We start from the raw sequence: 24,412 nt of genomic DNA, 5'->3' as shown, positions 1-24,412 counted from the left end.
GTATCACACATATCTCATACCTAAAATAAGACTACATGTTATAGGTTTGAAATACCAAGTTTTTTTTAAAGTTTTTTTTATAAATCTTTATTATTTTTCATTGTACATATATATACAAAAAAAAAACAAACACAAAATTCTATTATTCCTTTATCCATTACAATTTTTATCCCACCCACCCCGTGAAAACGTCCAACTCCCGGGGAAATTAATTTATTTCTACTTTTCAGGATTCATATTTATTTATTTCTCTCTACTCTCTCATCCACCCATCCCAGATCTTCTTTAACCTTAATTCTTGTTTTTTTGTTTACCGTTACACGATAATATTTCAAATTTCTAAATTTTTTCTACAAAATTATACCAGTGCCCAAGACATGGGACCTTCGAGGACATCCTGACCCTCATAATAAGTAACTTAGCACAAAAAAAACCTCCTTGTTCCATACTGCCTTCCTGAATATCCAATAGCACCTGAAGGGGGGGGGGGGGGGGGGGGAGGAACTTGTTCTCCAGCTGCAGTCTAATTTTAATTTCCCCCAATATTACCTGCCAAAATTAATTCATCTCCAAACATGACCTACTATGAACAAAATCTGCTCTCTCTACCCTACATTTGGGACACTTATCCTCTCTCCAGTGACCTACTTTCTTTAAACTTACCGGAGTGAAATATACACCATGCTAATTTTTTTATTGAAATAACCTATAGGAATTATTTATTGAGACAGTATTAACATTCCTTAACGCTGCCTTCCATTGTGTCTCCGTGATTAACCCCAGTGAGTCTTCCCATTTCTTTTTAAACCTACCTTTTAAGTTTTTAGAGACTTCAAACCGTAATTTTTTTAATATAATCTAACCATACTTTTCTTATCTGAACAAATGTTCTTAGCGCATCAAATATAGTATATTTAATTGTGAAAAAAGCTAAATCTTTAGTGGATCTATGTGTACTTTGTATCTGAAAAAATCTAAATCTATTTCTCTTAGACCAAATTCCTCCTGAAATTCTTTAAAAGATTTCAAACCCTTCTCCCCAATACTGTGCCCCAATTCGTTAACTCCTCTAACTTCCCAAAACGCCAGGTCAGGAACAGTCAAAAATTCACTCAACCTTGGGTTATGCCAAATAGGAGTAAATTCCATGCCCCCTTTTATCTTACACATTTTTTTCAGATATTTCCACCCACTCATCATCATATTAGCATAGGAAAATGAGGGTGAGAGGGTGTCCGATTCTAATAGTACTCATAAATCCCCCTCTATCTCTCTATTTTTTGCATTTAGTTTTCCCACCCATTCCCATTTTCCCTGTTTTATAGCATAAAATACTCTGGCTATAAAATATAGCCGAAAGGACGGCAAGGCACATCCCATTTCCTCATTAGGGGCTACTAATTCCAAGTATTTTAATCTTGCTCTTTTCCATCCCCACAAAAATTAATTCATTAATCTTTTGATTCTAATGAACCATTTATCCACTATCCAAATAAGGAATGCATTTAAGAAAAAAAGACCTTGGGGCAAAACCCCCATCTTCAGTACCACCATCCTATCGGCCATATTCAATGGCAGTCTATTCAAGATTTCAAATTTTTTTCCGGTTTATTCAGCAAAAGTTTTAAAAATTCTCCTTAAAGTAATCTAAAGGATTAACCGTTCCTTTAATTCCCAAATATTCAAGGGAGCCCATTTCTCCCACCACTTGCATACCCAACTCTAACAGATATCAGCCTATAAATTTTCCACCTTAACGACAAAGGACGTATATTTACGTCCTGCGGCAGCTCCCGTGATATGGCGCGGGGTCACGCGGTGACCCAGCGTCATATCCGGCAGTCCCAGCGGCCATCAACGGCCGGGACCTGCGGCTAATACAGGACATCACCGATCGCGGTGATGCCCTGTATTAACCCTTCAGACGCTGCGACCAAAGCTGACCGCCGTGTCTGAAGCGAAAGTGAAACTATCCCGGCTGCTCAGTCGGGCTGTTCGGGACCGCCGCGGTGAAATCATGGCGTCCCGAACAGCTTACAGGACACCGGGAGGGACCCTACCTGCCTCCTTGGAGTCCGATCGGCGAATGACTGCTCTGTGCCTGAGATCCAGGCAGGAGCAGTCAAGCGCCCATAACACTGATCACAGGCATGTTAATACATGCCAGTGATCTGTGTAAAAGATCAGTATATGTAATGTTATAGGCCCCTATGGGAGCTATAACATTGCAGGTAAAAAAAAAAAAAAGTGTTAATAAAGATCATTTAACCCCTTCCCTAATAAAAGTTTGAATTACCCCCCTTTTCCCATAAAAATAAATAAATATGTGTGGTATCGCCGCATGCGTAAATGTCCGAACAATAAAAATATATATCGTTAATTAAACCGCACGGTCAATGGCGTAAACGTGAAAAAATTCCTAAGTCAAAAAAAGCTTATTTTTGGTCCCTTTTTATACCATTAAAAATGAATAAAAAGTGATCAAAACAAAAATGGTACCGATAAAAACTTCAGATCACAGCGCAAAAAATTAGCCCTCATACCGCCCTGTACGTGGAAAAATAAAGTTATAGGGGTCAGATGAGGGCATTTTTAAACATATACATTTTCCTGCATGTAGTTATGATTTTTTCCAGAAGTACGACAAAATTAAACTTATATAGGTAGGGTACCATTTTAACCGTATGGACCTACAGAATAATGATAAAGGTGTCATTTTTACCGAAATATGCACTGCGTAGAAACGGAAGCACCCAAAAGGTACAAAATAGCGCTTTTCTTTGATTTTGTTGCACAATGATTTTTTTTCCGTTTCGCCGTGGATTTTTGGGTAAAATAACTGATGTCACTGCAAAGTAGAATTGATGACGCAAAAAATAAGCCAGAATATGGATTTTTAGGTGGAAAATTGAAAGGGTTATGATTTTTAAAATTAAGGAGGAAAAAACGAAAATTGAAAACTAAAAAACCCTGCGTCCTTAAGGGGATCCTTATTCTTTTTAAGGATCAAACACCTCCCTAACTCTTTTATTAGGCTCAAATGGTAGACCATCTGGTCCAAATGCTGAACCCTAGGGGGAAGATCTTATAACTTCTACAATTTCTTCTAATGCTATGGGTAAGTACATGTACTTTCTTTCGGAATCTGTAAGTTTAGGGAGTCTAATTTGATCCAGATACTCCTCAATTCCTTTATCCAAAGCCTGCAACTCAGAGGTGTACAATTTGGGAAAAGAAAGAAACAACAATCTTTTCTACCTGTTGAGGGTCATTAATTACCTGTCCCATTTGATTCGTAAAACTACTTATTACTGGTCTCTCCGCTTGGGCTTTTATTACTGTAGCAAGAAGTGCCGAAGGCTTCCCGTTCTCAGCTAATTGTCTCGGACCTAAAGAAAACTACCGATTCTGTGCTTTTTCTACCTGATATCTAGCTAATTCCTCTTGTGCATTATTCAATTGGACAAAATTCTCATTCTTCAAAATTTTTATATTCCACCATTTGGGATTCCACCTTTCCTTGAACAAAACCCCCCGCATGTAGGCTTTAAGAGTATCCCACACCACTATTGTACTTGCCGATCCACATAGACGAGGCAGCTGTACAGGACACAAAAAAAAAAAAAAAAAAATCAACAATATAAACTAATTTAAACTATCCCCTGTTGATCTAACCATAAATCTTATCCTTAAATATCACTCTAAGTCTAGAAGGGAACAAATGTGAAAACGTAATATTGTCATCATGCAGTTGTTTCTTAACCATTTTGAACCCCGCCCGTTTTATCTGGGTATCTCTTGCAAAATCGGGGAACAAAGAAATTTTAGAGCCATTAAAACTAAGGTCAGGCATAAATCTTGCTCCTCTCAAAATGTTATCCCTGTCTTCTGATAGGAGCACTTTAATAAAAAATGTTCGAGGAGGGGCCCTCGGAGGGAGGGCCTTTCATGGAACCCAGTGCGCCCTCTCAATGGCAAAAAGTGATGATAGTCCCAGATGATTGAACTTCAACAGCCATTTCTGAATAAACCCCAATGGATCTGGCCCCTCAGCACCTTCAGGGAGACCTAGAATCCGAATATTCGACCTCCTCGATCGATCCTCTGAGTCTGTCAGCTTCTGCTTTAAAAAAAGAGATTTCCTGTTTTGCCTCCACCACCTCCTGTTTAAGTTTAGTCAGGTCTTGATTGATATTAGGGATGACTTTCTCTGTCTCCACCACTCTAGCACGTAAGGTATTCATATCTTCCCTAATTAGCATAATGTCCATAGACAAACCTCCGACTTGCATTTTTAGATCTTTCAGTCCTGCATTGCAAAGCTGAGTCTCTTTCAGGATATGACAAAAAAAGAGAATAACAGAACACACACTATGAGCTAAGAAGCACACCAAGATATACTTAAATAAATAACAATTTTATTTGATTTGAAAAAGAGAAAAACACACCAAATTCATGCCATACATGATAATGTGGAGAGATGCTCTAAAATCAATTAAAAAGACTCCTCAGCGCCACAACCCAGTCCTAGCGAGGGCCCATGAACCCCCTCAACTAGTGTGGTGCCCGTCCAGAACCTAAGATGTCACACATATGGAACAACCATCCGTACCGCAAGTGAGTTAAGATAGTAATAGATCTGAATAGGGATAGGCAAGTAAACACTATAAAATAGCTAGAAATCGTGAACCTTCTTACACAGAGTTAATAACATCAAAGAGTATAAATACATATAGACCAAAAATAGGATACACTGGTTGCGATTGCACAATCCCTATGTAAATAATATGTAACATGCATAAATACCTATGTGAACAATGCCAATCCCTCTAATAATACAACCTGTCAATCAACTCTTCCCTGCGGCCGGAATGGAGATGGTCAGACAAATTAATTAGGATAAAGCTGGACGGGGCCAGTGAAGCCCCACGCGTTCCGTCGATGCAAGGAGACTTCCTCAGGGGTACTGTGTTGTATGAGTTCTCCCCACCTTATATAACACCATGAATCAAAAACAAATACCTTGCAGGTGATATGGAGCCACTCCAAGCCCGAGCGCCATGGCCCGGCGTATACTTCCGGTATTCCTATCTCCACGAGTCGTGGAGCGCAACACATGACCCGTGGAACGCACCACCAGCCATAGTGCGCATGTCTCGTATAGTTCTCCTCTCTGCAAACGCCCTAATGGGGTTTGAAGTGGTCCTATAGCGCATGCGCTAGTTCTCACCTATTCATAAGGAGCATGCGTTAAACTCAGAATGATTCGTGCTCTCAAATACAGCTCTATTCCCACAGCGCATGTTCTGGTCACAAATGGTCGATAGGATACTGTGCACACGCGCGGAAAGATAGTTTGTAACAACGAGTAAATTCATGGAGAACTAACAAAGATGCAACATTCATTCAACACATCGCTATGCGCTATGGTTACCACAGATCACCTCGCACTGTGCTTGCTGTGCTGATCACAGCACAATCAGGAAAACAATTTTATAATATAAAATAAATTGGTCAAGAGCTCCTGTGCAAGGGATCTGCACACACATGTAAGAATATGTGTGCACACACACTATGCGCTCCACTTGGACTATGGCTCCCCTCCCATCCGCAAGGACCCTGCAATCTTAACCCAATATCTACGGTAAGTATTTATTCAAATTAATATGTTTAAATTTATCCTATAATACTGAACAAAATTATTATTAAATCATTCATTGATTGAATCCTAGTCAAATCCCAAAGTTCATATAGGCTGACCTCAGTCAGTCCCTTCATATCTGTTGATCGTATACCAGCAAGAGGATATGGGCTAGGATATTTATATTTTTTTCCGGATCCACTGTCTCCTCCTCCCAAAAACCTAGGATATTTATATTTTTTTCCGGATCCACTGTCTCCTCCTCCCAAAAACCTTTCTTCTGCAGCGTTAGAGAGTCTACAAAAGAGAGGTCTACAAAAGAGTCTACAAAAGAGAGGTTTCTCTTCTCTTTATTGTCCTTAGGCTTTACTCCACTCCCCGGGGAACCAATGTATTTATCAATTTTCCCAGACATTGATTTATCCTTGTGAGGTTACGATTTTTTTTGGCCCCATTTTAACTGCAGTTACACCTACCCCAGATTAATTGAGACAGGTACAAAAATTCAACCTGCAGCTTGAAGTAACAGTACTGTCCAGGGTCTGCAAAACAACCGAGGCCTACTATATTTCTGTCCGGGCTCCAATACGATATATATTGGGTTCAAAGATGCAATAAAATTGAGTTCAGTTACCCAATCTTACTGTGCTTCTGATCGTAGATAAGGTGAAGGCAAACAGGAAAATCCTAGTAATCAAATCAACCTTCGTCACCATCTCCTCCTGCGGCTGCACACCCGAATGGCTGGCATCTCTAGGGGCAGATCCGAACCTGTCCCTCTAGGGGCCGATCCCCACTGCGGCTTGTAAGACCCGGCATTCGCCCAGGGAGGGAGAGGAGGAGCCCCAGGGGAGCCGGAGCTCTGCGGCCTACGTCATGCTGCATGGAGGCTCTCCGCAATCATGACCCATACTTTGTTAAAGGACATGTCCGGTGCTCACTTTTCTTATTGTATCCGTTCCGGGCTGCAAAAACAAAAACAAAATAAGCTTTCTCTTGCCTGCCTACGCTCCCCCGGTGCTCCGGTACAGGCGTTCGGTCCCCGGGCTGTATTCTTCTTACTTCCTGTTAGCCCGGCACGTCACACGGAGCTTCAGCCTATCACTGGCCGAGGCGGGACATCGCTGCGGCCGGTGATAGGTTGAAGCTCCGTGTGACGTGCCGGGCTAACAGGAAGTAAGAAGAATACAGCCGGGGGACCAAACACCTGTACTGAAGCACCGGGGGAGCCTAGGCAGGTAAGAGAAAAAAATTTTATTTTTCAGCCTGGAACGGATAAAATAAGAAAAGTGAGCACCGGACATCTCCTTTAACATCAATTTTCTCAGTATTATTCCAAGCCATCATTTTTACAAAAAAAAAAAAGAAAAAAAAGACCCCACCAACTTCCACTGGATTTTTAAGATCACATCACCATCTATGACACCAAGTCATTTGTATGTTTGCAAAGAGTCAACAGCAGCAAGATTTGATGACCACAAATAACACCACAAACTGCCAGGTACTTACCTCTAATATTTAAAGGGGTATTCTGATGTTAAATTAGCAATGCCATATTTTCTAATTTTTTTTTAGCTATCTGCCCTGTTCTGAAACCACCAAAAATCCATTTGTGTTGTTGCTCTGTAGTTTCCCTCTTTACACCAGATCATAACTACTTCCTGACTGAGCAGTTGCTCAGTTAAGGAATTTTCTTTCTTTCTTAATTTAGTTTATCAATACATTTGTGGATTATATCAGTAAATAGTGGATTATGTATCTTACCCTTTTTGAAATCATCCAAAGCTTGTTCTCGATCACATTGCTCTCTATTACCGTGTAAAGCCTGCACAGGGATTCCCTGAAGGCTAAAGTCACTTGCTAAATCATCAGCGCTGAAATAAGATGAAAAAGCATTTATAAGCATATATTATATACACCTAAAGAGAGCATGCTTAAGCAGTTATGGTCATAAAATACTATAATAAGAAAATAAACATTGATGGCAAATCTTCATAATATCTCTGATTTGACCACTAACCTTGAATTCACATTGGGAGATATTTATCATTGTTGCTTTGGTAAGCAAGTTCTGAAGTGATTTTTCTTGCTTTATAGTTTAGCTTATGTGCTACATATTTATCATACTAACACAGGGGATTAATACATTTGGAGCACATAAGCAAAAAAATAAAAATAAAAAAAGTTGCAACTGAGACTTTTACAATTTGCTCACGTACGGGAGTTTTGTACGCCAGGTCAGACCTGGAGCAGACTTGAGACTTTTTGTAAGGGGTTTGCGACTTCATAACTACCTGACCAATGCAAAGTGAACATAGAAATTTGCTTAGGTAAGACGGTAACATTTTGGTTTCTCACAAAAGTCACACAAAAAAGTGCTTAGGTGCATGTGCAACTTTTTATGCGACTTTTGTAAGCAAAAAAAAAAAAAAAAAAAGGCTCTTAACCCCTTAAGGACCCATGACGTACCGTTACGTCATGAGTCCACTCCCGTTCTATAACGCAGGGCAACGGCCGGGCTAACCCACGGCTAATAGAGCGCAGCACTGATCGCGGTGCTGCGCGCTATTAACCCTTTAGACGCGGCGTTCAAAGTTGAACGCTGCGTCTAAAGTGAAAGTAAAGCAATGCCGGTTAGCTCAGGGAGCTGTTCGGGATCGCCGCGGCACCCCGAACAGCTTACATGACAGCCGGAGGGTCCCTACCTGCCTCCATCCTGTCTGATCGCCGAATGACTTCTCAGTGCCTGAGATCAAGGCATGAGCAGTCAAGCAGCAGAATCATCGATCAGTGGTTTCCTATGAGAAACCAGTGATCAATGTAAAAGATCAGTGTGTGCAGTGTTATAGGTCCCTATGGGAGCTATAACACTGCAAAAAAAAAAAAAAAAAGTGGGAAAAAAGTTAATAAAGATCATTTAACACCTTCCCTAATAAAAGTTTGAATCACCCCCTTTCCCCATTTAAAGAAAAAAAAAAGTGTAAATAAAAATAAACATATGTGGTATCACCATGTGCGGAAATGTCCAAATTATAAAAATATATAGTTAATTAAACCGCATGGTCAATGGCGTACGCGCAAAAAAATTACAAAGTCCAAAATGGTGCATTTTTGGTCACTTATCAATGCAAAAATGGTACCACTAAAAACTTCAAATCATGATGCAAAAAATGAGCCCTCATACCGCCCCATACGCAAAAGAATAAAAAAGTTATAGGGGTCAGAATATGACAATTTTAAACGTATTAATTGTCCTGCATGTAGTTATGATTTTTCCAGAAGTACGACAAAATCAAACCTACATAAGTAGGGTATCATTTTAATCGTATGGACCTACAGAATAAAGAGAAGGTGTCCTTTATATCGAAAAATGTACTGTGTAGAAACGGAAGCCCCCAAAAATGGCGTTTTTGTTTTCAATTTTGTCTCACAATGATTTTTTTTTCCGTTTCACCGTAGATTTTTGGGTAAAATGACTGACGTCATTACAACGTACAATTGGTGGTGCCATCATATGTATTTTTAGGTGCAAAATTGAAAGAGTTATGATTTTTTTAAAGGTAAGGAGGAAAAAACGAAAATGGAAAAACAGAAAAACCCCGGGTCCTTAAGGGGTTAATACCTTGTCCCCCATAGAAGCTAGAATCACAGGGTAATCACATAACCAATTATCAGTCCAGCTGGGGATCTTCACAATTCTTTTCTCCTTGCAGAAAAGCAGTATGTACATTCAGAATAACGGAGTATAGATGTTACGGAGTAAGTCAATTGTCACTTTGTGAGTTTCCTTTAACCCCTAGAGGACACGTGACGTACACGTAGGTCCCTGTGGCCTGGTATTTAGCGCACAGCACTGTACATGTACATCGGGAGGTTATGCGATGACCCTGTCTCCCAACCTGGTGATCAGACAAGCCGGCTGCTGTTATCGGCACCTGGGACCTCATTGATATTGGCAGACATCAGCAATCACACAGATTTCGGCAATTAACCCCTCAAAGGGGTACTCCACCCAAAGGATAGGGGATAAGATGCTAGGGGCGGAGTACCCCTTTAAGGACGCAGGTTTTTTCCGTTTTTGCACTTTCGTTTTTTCCTCCTTACCCTTTAAAAATCATAACCCTTTCAATTTTGCACCTAAAATTCCATATTATGGCTTATTTTTTGCACCACCAATTTTAATTTTCAGTGACAGTCATTTTCCAAAAAAATCCACGGCAAAAGGTAAAAAAAATTCATTGTGCGACAGAATTGAAGAAAAAATGGCATTTAGTAAATTTTGGGGGCTTCCGTTTCTATGCAGTGCATTTTTCGGTATAAATGACATCTTACCTTTATTCTGTAGGTCTATACAATTAAAATGATACCCTACTTATATACCGTAGGTTTGTTTTTGTCTTACCTCTAGAAAAAAAAAATCATAACTACATGAACGGAAATTTACCGTATATACTCGAGTATAAGCCGAGTTTTTCAGCACGATTTTTCGTGCTGAAAACACCCCCCTCGGCTTATACTCGAGTGAACTCCCCCACCCGCAGTGGTCTTCAACCTGCGGACTTCCAGAGGTTTCAAAACTACAACTCCCAGCAAGCCAGGGCAGCCATCGGCTGTCCGGGCTTGCTGGGAGTTGTAGTTTTGAAACCTCCGGAGGTCCGCAGGTTGAAGACCACTGCGGCCTTCAACATCATCCAGCCCCCTCTCACCCCCCTTTAGTTCTGAGTACTCACCTCCGCTCGGCGCTGGTCCGGTCCTGCAGGGCTGTCCGGTGAGGAGGTCGTCCGGTGGGATAGTGGTTCCGGGCTGCTATCTTCACCGGGGAGGCCTCTTCTAAGCGCTTCGGGCCCGGCCTCAGAATAGTCACGTTGCCTTGACAACGACGCAGATGCGTCGTTGTCAAGGCAACGGCTCTATTCCGGGCCGGAAGCGCGGAGAAGAGGCGCCCCCGGTGAAGATAGCAGCCCGGAACCACTATCCCACCGGACGACCTCCTCACCGGACAGCCCTGCAGGACCGGACCAGCGCCGAGCGGAGGTGAGTACTCAGAACTAAAGGGGGGTGAGAGGGGGCTGGATGATGTTGAAGGCCGCAGTGGTCTTCAACCTGCGGACCTCCGGAGGTTTCAAAACTACAACTCCCAGCAAGCCCGGACAGCCGATGGCTGTCCGGGCTTGCTGGGAGTTGTAGTTTTGAAACCTCTGGAGGTCCGCAGGTTGAAGACCACTGAGGGCGAATGATGAGAAGAGGATGATGAAGGGGGGGTGTGGGGATGATGAAGGGGGGTGGGGATGATGACAAGGGGATGATGAAGGGGGGGTGTGGGATGATTACAAGGGGATGATGAAGGGGGGATGTGTGGGATGATGACAAGGGGATGATGAAGGGGGGATGTGTGGGATGATAAGGGGATGATGAAGGGGGGATGTGTGGGATGATAAGGGGATGATGAAGGGGGGATGTGTGGGATGATGACAAGGGGATGATGAAGGGGGGGATGTGTGGGATGATAAGGGGATGATGAAGGGGGGATGTGTGGGATGATGACAAGGGGATGATGATGAGGATGTTAATGACGGGTCTGGATGATGACAGGGGGGGATGAGGTATTTCCCACCCTAGGCTTATACTCGAGTCAATAACTTTTCCTGGGATTTTGGGTTGAAATTAGGGGTCTCGGCTTATACTCGGGTCGGCTTATACTCGAGTATATACGGTATACGTTTAAAATGGTCATTTTCTGATCCCTATAATTTTTTTTTTCCACGTACGGACCAGTATGAGGACAAATTTTTTGCGCCATGATCTGAAGTTGTTATCAGTACCATTTTTGTTTTGGACTTTTTGATCTCTCTTTATTAAATTTTTTGTGCTATAAAAAGTGCTAAAAAATACATTTTGGACTTTGGAATTTTATTGTGTGTACACCATTGACTTTGCGGTTTAATATTTTTATAGTTTGGACATTTCCGCATGTGGCGATACCACGTTTATTTTTATTTACAGTTTTTTTTTAAATGGGATAAGGGGGTGATTCTTACTTTTATTAGGGAAGGGGTTAATTCATAATTAGTAACTTTTTTCTCACTTTTCTTTTTTTTTTGCTATGCTATTGCCCCCTCTAGGGGGATAGCGTAGCACTGATCAGTGTTCTCGGCACTCTGCTGCTCCATGGAGCAGTAGATCGCCGATCGGACATCGGAGAGGCAGGTGGTGACCCTCTCATCAGCCTGTAAGCTGATCGGGACATTGCGATTTTGTCGCGATAGTCCCCTTTCAGCCCCGCTGAGCTGCCGGGATTCTTTCACTTTTGTTTTAGATGCCATCAACTTTGATTGCAGTGTCTAAAGGGTTAATGCCAGGTGCTCGGCTTTAGCCGTGGGTCCTGCCTGAAGCAACTGGGACCCACCGGGTTTAACACATTCTCCACTGCTAAGCAAGGTTTAAACCCACTAAACAGGATCAGGGTTTACAGGTACGCCCTGAGTCCTTAACCACCACGGATGTAAATGTACGTCCTGGTTTGGCGGTACTTCGCGCACCAGGACGTACATTTACATCCTGTGTATGACTGCGAGTATCGGAGTGGTGCTCGCGTCATACACGGCAGGTTCCGGCTGCTATTAGCTAATAGCAGCCGGGGACCTGCCAGTAATGGCCCACATCCGCGATCGCGCAGATGTCCACCATTAACCCCTCAGATGCCGTGATCAGTACAGATCACGGCATCGCGCATGTTAAAATAGATGATCAGATCGCCTGCAGCGCTGCTGCGGGGATCCGATCATCTGTAATGGCGGACATGGGTCCCCTCGCCTGCATCCGTCCGTCTCCCGGCGTCTCCTGCTCTGGTCTGAGATCGAGCAGACCAGAGCAGAAGATAGCTGACAATACTGATCAGTCCTATGCATAGCACTGAACAGTATTAGCAATCAAATGATAAAAAGTGTAAAAATAAAAAGTTGAATAAAAAGGGAAAAATCCCCTCCCCCAATAAAAATTGTCAGTTTTCCCATTTTACTCCCAAAAAGCGCAATTTTTTTTATAAACATATTTGGTATCGCCACATGCATAAATGTCCAAACTATCAAAATATAAATGTTAAATGATCCGGTGAACGGCATAAATGTAAAAAATAAAAAAGTCCAAAAATGCTGCTTTTTTGTCATTTTATTCCCAAAACAATTAATAAAAAAATGTTCTAAAAGTTTTATATCTGCAAATGAGGTATCGATAAAAATGTACAGATGACAGCACCAAAAACGAGCCCTCATACCGCCCTATATACGGAAAAATGAAAAAGATATAGATGGTCAAAATATGACGATTTTAGATTGTATTGATTTTGTACAAAAAGTTTTAGATTTTTTTTTAAGTGGTACAAAAATAGAAAAGTATCTAGCCATGGGTATATTTAATCGTATTGAACCACAGAATAAAGAACAAATGTAATTTTTACCGTTAAGGGTACAGTGTGAAAACGAAACCCTCCAAAATGTGCAAAATTTAGGTTTTCATTTAAATTTTATCCCTAAAATTTTTTTGGGGGGGGTTTGCTGCACATTTTATGGTAAAATGAGGGGTTTCATTACAAAGTACAATTTGTCACGCAAAAAACAAGCCCTTATATGGGTCTGCAGATGGAAATATAAAAGTTATGGATTTTAGAAGGCGAGGAGGAAAAACTGTCAAAATGGACTTGGTCCTTAAGGGGTAAAAGGGGAGCTCCGGTGGAAACAAGTAGAAAACAAAATTTCAAATCAACAGGTGCCTGAAAGTTAAACAGATTTGTAAATTACTTCTAAGAAATAATGTTAATCCTTCCAGTACTTATTAGCTGTTGTATAAAACAGAGAAATTTGTGAATTTCTTTCCAGTCTGACTGCAGTGCTCTCTGCTGACAGTCCGTGTCAGGAACTGTCCAGATTAGAATCATAACCCCATAGAAAACCTCTCCTGCTCTGGACAGTTCCTAACACGGACAGAGGTCGGAGAGCACTGCAGGCTGGAAAGAACTTTACTAATTTCTCTATAGTATATCTGTAGCATACAACAGCTGATAAGTACTAGAAGGGTTAAGAATTTTAAATAGAAGTGATGTACAAATCTGTTTAACTTTCTTGCACCAGTTGATATGGAAAAAAAAAAAAAAAAAAAAAGTTTCCACCGGAGTACCCCTGGTACCAGGACATCAGGGCGTACCTGTACGCCCTGCATCTTTAAGGGGTTAACCCTTTAGATCAGCTTTTTTCAAGCGCGGTCCACTCAATAAACAATAATTATATTAACTGTGAAAGACTAAGGAAATCCAGAAAACATGACCTGTTGGGGGGTCTTGAGGACCGCACTTGAGAAAGACTGCTTTAGATGGAGTGATCAATACTGATCACTGCATTTAAAGAATTAGGGCCCCTTGCAGTCGTGCTGCAGGTGGTCCGATGAGTCTCACAACGCCCTCCGCGTTGCGAGACTCATCGGACCACCTGCAGCATGACTGCTGGGTTGCAATGAGTCAAGATGGCGGCAGGGGCTCTGCTAACCTGCTCCACACTGCTCTGCTGCCATCCACTGGTATGATCTGCCTTCTGGCAGATTATGAAAGTGGAACGCAGATATTACTGATCAGTGCTATGATTATGCATAGCACTGAACAGTAATAGCAATCAATAGATGCCCCAATAAAAAATTAAACCCCTTTTCCCCCATTCTACAAATACAACAATGTAAAAAAAAAAAAAAAAATAGGCATTGCCACGTGCAGAAATGTCAGAACATTTAACCTCTTAAGGACGCAGGGAGTACCTGGACCCAGGCTAATAACGTGCGGCACCGATTATTGTGCCGCACACATTAACCCTTTAGACGCGGCGAATAAAGATGATTGTCGCATTTAAAGTTGAAAAAAAATTACATCCCGGCAGCTCAGACGCGCTGATCAGCTAGGATCCTGGAGGAAGGTCCCCTACCTGCTTCCTCAGCGTCCTATCGGCGATTGACTTCTCCATGCCTGAGATCTAGGCAGAAGAAGTCAAAACCCGATAACACTGATCATCCACATGTACAGGGTGGGCCATTTATATGGATACACCTTAATAAAATGGGAATGGTTGGTGATATTAACTTCCTGTTTGTGGCACATTAGTATATGTGAGGGGGGAAACTTTTCAAGATGGGTGGTGACCATGGCGGCCATTTTGAATCCAACTTTTGTTTTTTCAGTAGGAAGAGGGTCATGTGACACATCAAACTTATTGGGAATTTCACAAGAAAAACAATGATGTGCTTGGTTTTAACATAACTTTATTCTTTCATGAGTTATTTACAAGTTTCTGACCAATTATAAAATGTGTTCAATGTGCTGCCCATTGTGTTGGATTGTCAATGCAACCCTCTTCTCCGAATCTTCACACACTGATAGCAATACCACAGGAGAAATGCTAGCACAGGCTTCCAGTATCCATAGTTTCAGGTGCTGCACATCTCGTATCTTCCCAGCATAGACCTTTGCCTTCAGATGACCCCAAAGATAAAAGTCTAAGGCGGTCAGATCGGGAGACCTTGGGGGCCATTCAACTGGCCCACGATGACCAATCCATTTTACAGGAAACTGTTCATCTAGGAATGCTCGGACCTGACACCCATAATGTGGTGGTGCACCATCTTGCTGGAAAAACTCAGGGAACGTGCCAGCTTCAGTACATAAAGAGGGAATCACATCATCATGTAGCAATTTCGCATATCCAGTGGCCTTGAGGTTTCAATTGATGAAGAATGGCCCCACTATCTTTGTACCCCATATACCACACCATACCATCAATTTTTGTGTTCCAACAGTCTTGGAGGGATCTATCCAATGTGAGTTAGTGTCAGACCAATAGCGGTGGTTTTGTTTGTTAACTTCACCATTCACATAAAAGTTTGCCTCAAACTGAGGGTTCTGTTCCAATTTTTGTTTTGCCCATTCTGCAGCACCTGAAACTACGGATACTGGAAGCCTGTGCTAGCATTTCTCCTGCAGTGTTGCTATCAGTGTGTGAAGAGTGGGAGAAGAGGGTTGCATTGACAATCCAGCACAATGGGCAGCACATTGAACACATTTTATAAGTGGTCAGAAACTTGTAAATAACTCATGAAAGAATAAAGTTACGTTAAAACCAAGCACATCATTGTTTTTCTTGTGAAATTCCCAATAAGTTTGATGTGTCACATGACCCTCTTCCTATTGAAAAAACCAAAGTTGGATTCAAAATGGCTGGCTTCAAATACAACTAATGTGCCACAAACAGAAAGATAATATCACCAACCATTCCCATTTTATTAAGGTGTATCCATATAAATGGCCCACCCTGTAGTTCTAGAGGGGGCTATAACATAGCATAAAAAAAAAAAAAAAAGTGAAAAAAAAAAGTTACTAGTTATGAATTAACCCCATCTCTAATAAAAGAATCATCCCCCCTCGGCCAATAATCACGATTTTGGGCATTATCGGTATCGGCAATTACCTTGCCGATAAGCCGATAATGCCCCGCCCCTCGCAGCGCCCAAAAAAACCTATATTGGTCGATCCCTAAAAAATATATAGTTAAATAGTCACATCCAACAAAAAATTTGTTTTTAATATATCACTCAGTACCTAATCCAGACCATGTGCATCTAATTTTTGTGTCCAGTACCTTTATTTTTTATTACACTTTTAATTTAGTTCACTAGTCTGAATTCCTCTCAAAGGGAGGGGGCGTGGCCTCACTGCAGGTCTCCGCCCCCTCGCTCAGTATGCCGTCTGCTCACATCTCCCCTAGCATTAGCAAAACTACAACTCCCAGCTTGTCCTCACTTACAGTAGTGGGACACAAGCGGACATTGGGAGAATTTTTCCTCCAGCTGTGAGCCCTGCGTTCACAGCTGTCAATCAAGGTAGAGTGTCCATGACGTAGGTGATGACAAATGGACACAGCAGGACTAGTATGTGTCCAAGCAGGCAGGGTGGGCAGTAGTTTGGCTTTTTCAGTATGAAATACAGAAAATTTTCGAATGAAAGCAATTGCAAAGCCTATTGGTTTTGCATGCTTTACAACATATCAAAAGTTTTTGTATCTGACAGTTTCCATTTATATAAATCGCATGGTCAATAACGTACACGCTAAAAAATTCCAAAGTCCAAAATAGCATATTTTTGGTCACTTTTGATAGCACAAAAAATGAATAAATGAATAAAAGGCTATCAAAAAGTCCAATCAAAACAAAAATGGTACCGATAAAAACTTCAGATCACGGCGCAAAAAAAATTAGCCCTCATACAGGCCCAAAGGCGGAAAAATAAAAAAAGTTATAGGGGTCAGAAGATGACAATTTTAAACAAATTTATTTTCGTGCATGTAGTTGTGATTTTTTTCTAGAGCTAAGACAAAATCAAACCTATATAAGTAGGGTATCATTTTAATCGTATGGATCTACAGAAGATAAGGCATAATTTTTTACCAAAAAATGCAATGCGTAGAAAAGAAAGCCTCCAAAAGTTACAAAATGGCATTTTTTCTTCAATTTTGTTGCAAAATTATTTTCCGTTTCGCTGTGGATTTTTGGGGGTAAAATTACTAATGTCACTGCAAAGTAGAATTGGTGGTGCAAAAAAGCCATAATATGGAATTTTAGGAGCAAAATTAAAAGGGTTATGAATTTTAAAATGTAAGGAGGAAAAAAAACAAAAGTACAAAAATGGAAAAAACATGCCTCCTTTAGGGGTTAATTAAGGATGAATAAGCACCTCCCCTAAAAAGTTTGAATCACCGTCCTTTTCAAATAAAATATTTTACACAAAATTAACATATTTTGGTATTGCCATGTGCTGAAATGCATTTAACTATAACAAAATATATAAATGCTATGCATAATGATCAGTGTTATCTGTGATCTATTTCTTTGGTCTGCTCGAAGGCATACCAGAAAAGAAGACCCCATGATGATGGCAGGAGGCAACTGAGGAGACCTCCATCCACCATCTTGGCTTATCTAATCCTCAATGTCGTGGCGCGGGTGATCAGATTAGCCATCGGAACCGCCATCACAGATGCTGTGATTAATGTTGATCATGGCATTTAAGAGGTTAATGGGGGACATCAGCATGATCACTGATGTCCACTATAACCGGTGCGTCCCTGGTTGCTGAGAGCAGCTGTGACCCGTGGTCTATGATGTGAGCGCTTTATAGCCACGACGAGACTTAGGACTTACAGATACATCCTGGTGAGCTAAGTCCCAGGCACCCAGGGCTTACCTATATGCACTGTGTCCTCTAGGGGTTAAGTCAGCTACATTTTCCAGTTTTCTGGAAATTTGTTAACAGCATAAACAGAAAAAATACCAAATGCAAGAAATACTAATTTCGCCAACAAATTTTCTGCAGGTAACTGTGCAAAAAATGAGCCATCATGAGCTATCACCTCAATAGACTAAAAAGTAAAAAAAGTGTTATAGGGGTCAGAAGGTAGTGATTTAAAGCATTTTTATTATTTAAGTTAAAATCTTTTAAGTTGTAAAACAAAAAATATATAAAAAAAAATGGGTATTGCTGTAATCATTGAACAGGCCAAAACTAAATTCAATTTCAGCTTTCCAATTTTTTTTCCGCAATACATTTTATAGTATAATGAAGGGTGTGTTTAGAAACTATAACTGACCATGAAAAAAACAGGCCCTAGTGTAGCTCTAAGTGGAAAAATAAAAATATATGGCTCTTAAAATATGAGAAGTTACAAACATAGCAAAAATGGTGGGGAAAGAGGTTATTGTTTTTTTCTACCTATCCTATACTTTGTGGATGAGCTGCTGCTGGAGTGTCTTTATTACCCTCTACTCCTGGAAAACACATGCATGCTTGGTGAAGTACAGCATCTAACGCAGATGTTAATGTAACTAAATTGAACACCGGTTTAAAATCAACAGCAAATCCTGTATATGTGAATGTGCAATGATCCATCAGTCTGCACAGGCTACAGTAATGCTACTAGAGCAATATTGTACACATGCTATTGTACAGTTTTTTCTTTGGCATACACGGCACAAATCAGCATTTGTCTGGTAACATGGTTGAACAAAACAGTTACAGGATTCAAAACATTTCTCTGACAGCAAGGCACATGCACACATCAATATAACAGTTTAACATTTATATATCAGAATAGGTTTAGTGCAGCACACATACATCAGTTTCTTTCCCACAAATATAATGACTTTATCATCAGGTTTTAAGGAATCAATGAAATTGAGAGTGAATGCTCTTTTCTCCTCTTCTGCAATAATTAGGACTTGCTGATCTACTGTATTAACAGCCTAGAAATAAAAATAAAGATGAATTCACTTTGAAATAATAAATGTTTTATATATATACACATACACACACAATATACACACACACACACACACACACACACAAAATTATAAAACAAAGTCACAAGTTTTATTCAGTGCCGAGACCTCTATTGACCAGGAGAAAGAGCAGGGAGAATAACACACATTAGCACAATTCACTTCCCGACTAGTAGCAAATTTTTTAAAACTTGTCTGGCCACATCATAAGTATGACATGGCAAAAGTAATTAAAGGGTACACTTCAATTCTACATTGTTTAAATCAGGCACATAACCCCTTAAGGACCAAGACAATTAGGTCTGTACGCCCTTTAACCCAGATAACAACCATGGACTACTATACTCGACCAATGGCAGTTACCGGGGTATGACGTGGGCTCCCGACTCGAGCCTGCGTCATACCGGCCGGCCCCCAGCTGATTCCTGTAGCTGGGCGCCGGCATTAATAGCCGACATGCGGCGATCGCCACGGCCGGCTATTAACCCTTTAGATCGCAGCTGTCAAAGTTGACAGCGGCATCTAAAGATGCCTGTATTCAGTCCCTGGTGATCGCGGGGGAGCGATCCACTACTGAGGTAGCCTGAGGGCTTACCTCTCCTGCTGCGGAGGCTCCGGGGCTCTGAATGATACAGCCTGGCAGGGCCAGGCTTTATCAATCGAGCGCAGAGCACACAGATCATTGTGGTTTTATGAAACCACAATGATCTGTATGAGGAATCTAATGATTCCTCCTAAAAGTCCCCTAAGGGGACTAAAAGTGTAAAAAAAAAGGGTTAAAAAAAGTTTTAAAACACACACATTAACCCCTTCCTTATAAAAAGTTTAAATCACCCCCCTTTTCCCAAATTCCATATTAAAAATACGTAACCATAATAAAAATAAACACGTGGTATCGCCACATGCGTAAATGTCCAAACTATAAAAATATATCATTAATTAAACCGCACGGTCAATGGCGTACACGCAAAAAAATTCCAAAGTTCAAAATAGCGTATTTTTGGTCACTTTTCATACCATATAAAAAGGAATAAAAAGCGATCAAGAAGTCCGATCAAAATAAAAATGGTACTGATTAAAACTTCAGATCACTGCGCAAAAAATTAGCCCTCAAACCACCCTGTACGCGGAAAAATAAAAAAGTTATAGGGGTCAGAAAAGGACAATTTTAAATGTATACATTTTCCTGCATGTAGTTATGATTTTTTCCAGAAGTACGACAAAATCAAACCTATATAAGTAGGGTATCATTTTAATCGTATGGACCTACAGAATAAAGTGTCATTTTTACCGAAAAACGTACAGCGTAGAAACAGAAGCCCCCAAAATTTACAAAATGGTGTTTTTTCTTCAATTTTGTCGCATAATGATATTTTTTTCTGTTTCGGAATAAATTTTTGTGTAAAATGACTGATGTCATTACAAAGTAGAATTGGTGGCGCAAAAAATAAGCCCTCATATGGATTTTTAGGTGCAAAATTGAAAGGGTTATGATTTTTAAAAGGTAAGGCGGAAAAAACGAAAGTGTAAAAACATAAAAATGCTTGATCCTTAAGGGGTTAAAGACCAAGCCTGTTTTTTCAAATCGGGGAGGTCTGACTATTATTTTTTGCTGTTTAAACACTAAGGCTGGGTTTACATCACGTTTTCAGCCATACGGGACCACATACGGCTGGGGGGAGCTAAAAACCGGGCGCTCCCCTTATCCCTGCCTTATGCCGCCGGTATGTTGACGGCGGTTTTAGGTATGGTGGGAAAACCGCATTCGGAGCAAAAATGAGCTGACCGGAGTCAGCGTTTCACTCCGGTCGGCTCATTGAAATTAATTGCATACAGGCGGCATACAACAGGGATACGGGAGTGCCCGGTTTTACCCCCCCCCCAGCCGTATGCGCTCCCGTATGGCTGAAAACGTGATGTGAACCCAGCCTCATATGTTGCAGATATCTATGCTTATTGAGTAAATAGTTTATGAAACTTATATTTTCAGATGTCTACTTTATTTTGAAAACCTATTTTTTTTATTAACATTTGCAATGAATTAGAAGCCTAACAATTTTACTTGAAATATTGAAAATGTTAGAAATTTAAAAAGTACATCTTTTTTATGCGCTATGCAAGGTTTGCAGAAACTTTGAGGTGGTAGAACATAGGACCCCCGCCCAAATGACCCCATTTTAAAAACTACACCCCCAAATGTATTCACTTTGGTTAAGGCCCCTTTCACACTACAAAAATTCTCTGTTTTTAAACATCTGTACGACGTTCCGTCTGAAAACCAGCTGAAAACGGCAGTAAAAAAAATCCTATACGTCCGTTAGAAAATCCCGTTAGTCTATGTGATTTTTCTAATAGCTGTTTTAACTTTTATTGATAACGGACGTTATTTTATGAGGAAGATAGTACGGAAGAAAATAGTTCATGAAGAGAGGAGCGCCATTTGGATTTCAGGATATCATTATACAAATTAAAGGCCGCACTTCATCTTGTAAAGCATTCTAGCTGTCAGAACAATATCGCACCCCCAGAAGTGACCCCATTTTCTAAATTAAACCCCCTAAAGTATTCACCTAGGGCAAAAGTGAGTACATTGAGACCTTATTGTGTGGCTGGAATTATTTCCAGAGGAAAAAAATTGGAAATCCCACAAATGCTTTATTTGTGGGACATCATTTTGGTACATTGCTTCTGAAATTGAGAAAATGCACCCCATATTTTATTACGCTATTCGTACCGGGCTGGCCAGTATCCCTACTTAGGCCATATTTGGTTCCCTGAGTGCCTGGTAGGACCCAGAAGGAAAGGAGCCCCCTTTGGCTTTCAGGGCATCAATATATGATTAATAGACCTCACTCCATGCCTGCAAAGGATCGGAGCTGTCAGAACAATACCAAACCCCTTCACGGACCACAAGATTTTTGTCTCGGAAAGAAATGGTATTAGCCGGACCAGGGATCCCGCTGATCGCTCCTTGGTCAGCTAGCAGTGACGCAAAGCTGTCATCCAACATCTGCACTTCCTGATGGATATATCAGTCATGTTGTGGGAACAAGCACCCGCTCATGACTAATCACACTGGGCGTTGACAGTCCCTATTCATACTGCATTTCTGCAGTATGTTACAGGTGTCCGATGTCGTGTCAAAAAAGGGATGCCACCATATACTGTAGCAGTCTCATTCGGAAATTAATGCGATAAATGGACACACAGAGCTACCCAGCCGCGGCATGGAGCTCATTATTGTGATTGCTGGTGAGGCATCCGCAGCATGTAATATGCTGCGGTGCGCTCTGTGTGACCTTACACATTTGTGTATTTTTAATTTTTTTGTATGTAAGAAATGTAATATGCAATTGAAGAAAGTGCTGTCCAGCGCTTGACTCAGGCGACCAATATTTTATTCAGATGCCATGGAGAACAAACAGGTACGTAAAAAGTGACGCGTTTCGGCTCAAGTCACTGAGCCTTATTCATACAATGTATTGGTTACACGAGTTGCCTTTTATGTGTGGGGTCATCAGGTAAGGAACGCCCACCGTGCGGCCGCACCTGATCCACACCACACATAATTACAAAGTAAGTCCACAAGAGAGCAGATTAATGGTCCCAGTACAAAAATAAACAGCATGTTCAGACCTAAGCTCTTTACAGAAAAAAACGCAATCATTAAACTGTGGATACCTTAGCTATGCATTAAAAAACCACAAACAATACGAATAGTTTACAGAGTGATCGGGCCCATACATCTCTATTGTTTCAAATTTGTACAATATATTCATGCTAAGATGTATGCCTGATCATGGCAGGGGAAGATAACTGTGCAAAATGTTAAAATCTATAGAGCCAATGAGCCTAAAGTAAATGGACGTAGCTAAAAGAAAAGAAGGAGGGGGAAACAAGTTTGTGTTTTTTTTAATGCATAGCTAAGGTATCCACAGTTTAATTATTGCGTTTTTTTCTGTAAAGAGCTTAGGTCTGAATATGCTGTTTATTTTTGTACTGGGACCATTAATCTGCTATCCTGTGGACTTATTTTGTAATTGTGGTCGTAGCTCCTGCCCGAGAAGCGTACCTACCTACCCTACTACTGCTGAATACTAACCCCTAACTAACCATGCAGTCTGAGGTGTGCCATAACTGCAATGTATATAATATGCCTTGAGAAAAAGAGGGCATACCCTGCAACTGAGTAAATGAAAATTAGGGGAGGGTGGGTGGGACCGAAGAACCCACAGCGTCCGGATGTGAGGTGGCCGTGAGTTCTTAAAGGCAGCCCGCTCCTCCCACAAATTCAGGCCAGCTGCGCAGGCCTTTATACTTGTGGTCGTAGCTCCTGCCCGAGAAGCGTACCTACCTACCCTACTACTGCTGAATACCAACCCCTAACTAACCAAGCAGTCTGAGGTGTTCCATAACTGCAGCGTATAGAATATGCCTGGAGAAAAAGAGGGCAAAACTATAATTGCATAAAAGTACATTTACAAACCAACATTTCAAAAGCATTAGCCATCTCTTTTCAACATGTAATTATGTAATCCCTACAAAGCTATTGTAACTACGGCCATGCCTCTGCATGTAATTCCCCTAACCTTAGGAAATCATGACAACTGAAAAACAGCGCGGCCTCTAACGATGAGCTGTCCTGATGTCCCGATGGGGAATTACCTAAGTGTCAGCTGACCAACTAACTAGGTCAGCTGCTAGAGCTGACGGCTGCTAGAGGGCTCGCAACCTCCCTATTCGTATGCGACGTACCCCTCCTGCAGGCGTGGCAGGCATAACAGGTATACTCCACCTATGTGTCATAATGTCGTTGCACTGAAGATGTGTAAGTAACAACAACTGCAATGTATCCCCCTGCAGACGAGGCAGGCATAATGGGTATACACCACCTATGTGTCATGTTATTGTTGTGCTGAAGTCGTGTCAGTAACAACAATAATGCAATGTACCCTTTCTGCAACGTGGCGGGCTTAATGGATAAATACCGCCTGTGTGTAATGTCAATGTAGTTCTGAAGACGTCAGTAACAACGATAATGCAACGTACCCCGTCTGCAGCGTGAACGGTTTAATGGGTAAACACCGCCTGTGCGTCGTGTAATTGTCGTTCTGAAGACGTGTCAGCAACAACAACTGCCATGCATCTCCCTGCCTTTATACAGATGTGTACAGAACGACTATGTGCCAAACTGACGTAAAACAGCTATGTGTGGCTGTACCACCAACTTGATGAACCTATACTCGGGCCAACTATATGCGCGTATGCACCACCAGCGAACGCATATATGGCTAACCACAACCAATGACAAAAAATATGCAAGCATGTAGCAACTATTATGACCAGATAACTGCATACAGGGCCACACACCCTTGCGCTGAATGAGCATGTGCGCTGCACAAACGCTGC

At 41.2% G+C, this 24,412-nt stretch overlaps 1 protein-coding gene across 2 annotated transcripts in view; it reads right to left on the bottom strand.

The window, feature by feature from the left end:
- DDX43 (DEAD-box helicase 43) overlaps positions 1–24,412 on the bottom strand; it is a 130,192-nt gene that overhangs the window by 8,368 nt on the left and 97,412 nt on the right. For both annotated transcript variants that reach the window (XR_008891247.1, XM_056565872.1), the window contains exons 12-13: positions 18,840–18,967; positions 7,406–7,515 (exon numbers count right to left, since the gene is read on the bottom strand). Coding sequence is in view for 1 of the 2 variants with exons in the window: in XM_056565872.1 (XP_056421847.1) it covers positions 7,406–7,515; positions 18,840–18,967 (238 nt within the window). In the remaining variant the exon portion in view is untranslated. The remainder of the gene's footprint in view (positions 1–7,405; positions 7,516–18,839; positions 18,968–24,412) is intronic.

Source organism: Hyla sarda, chromosome 3 (genome assembly GCF_029499605.1).
Source record: "Hyla sarda isolate aHylSar1 chromosome 3, aHylSar1.hap1, whole genome shotgun sequence".
NCBI lineage: Eukaryota > Metazoa > Chordata > Amphibia > Anura > Hylidae > Hyla > Hyla sarda.
Note: the sequence above shows the minus strand (reverse complement) of the source record. Positions and strands in the feature narration are given on the sequence as shown.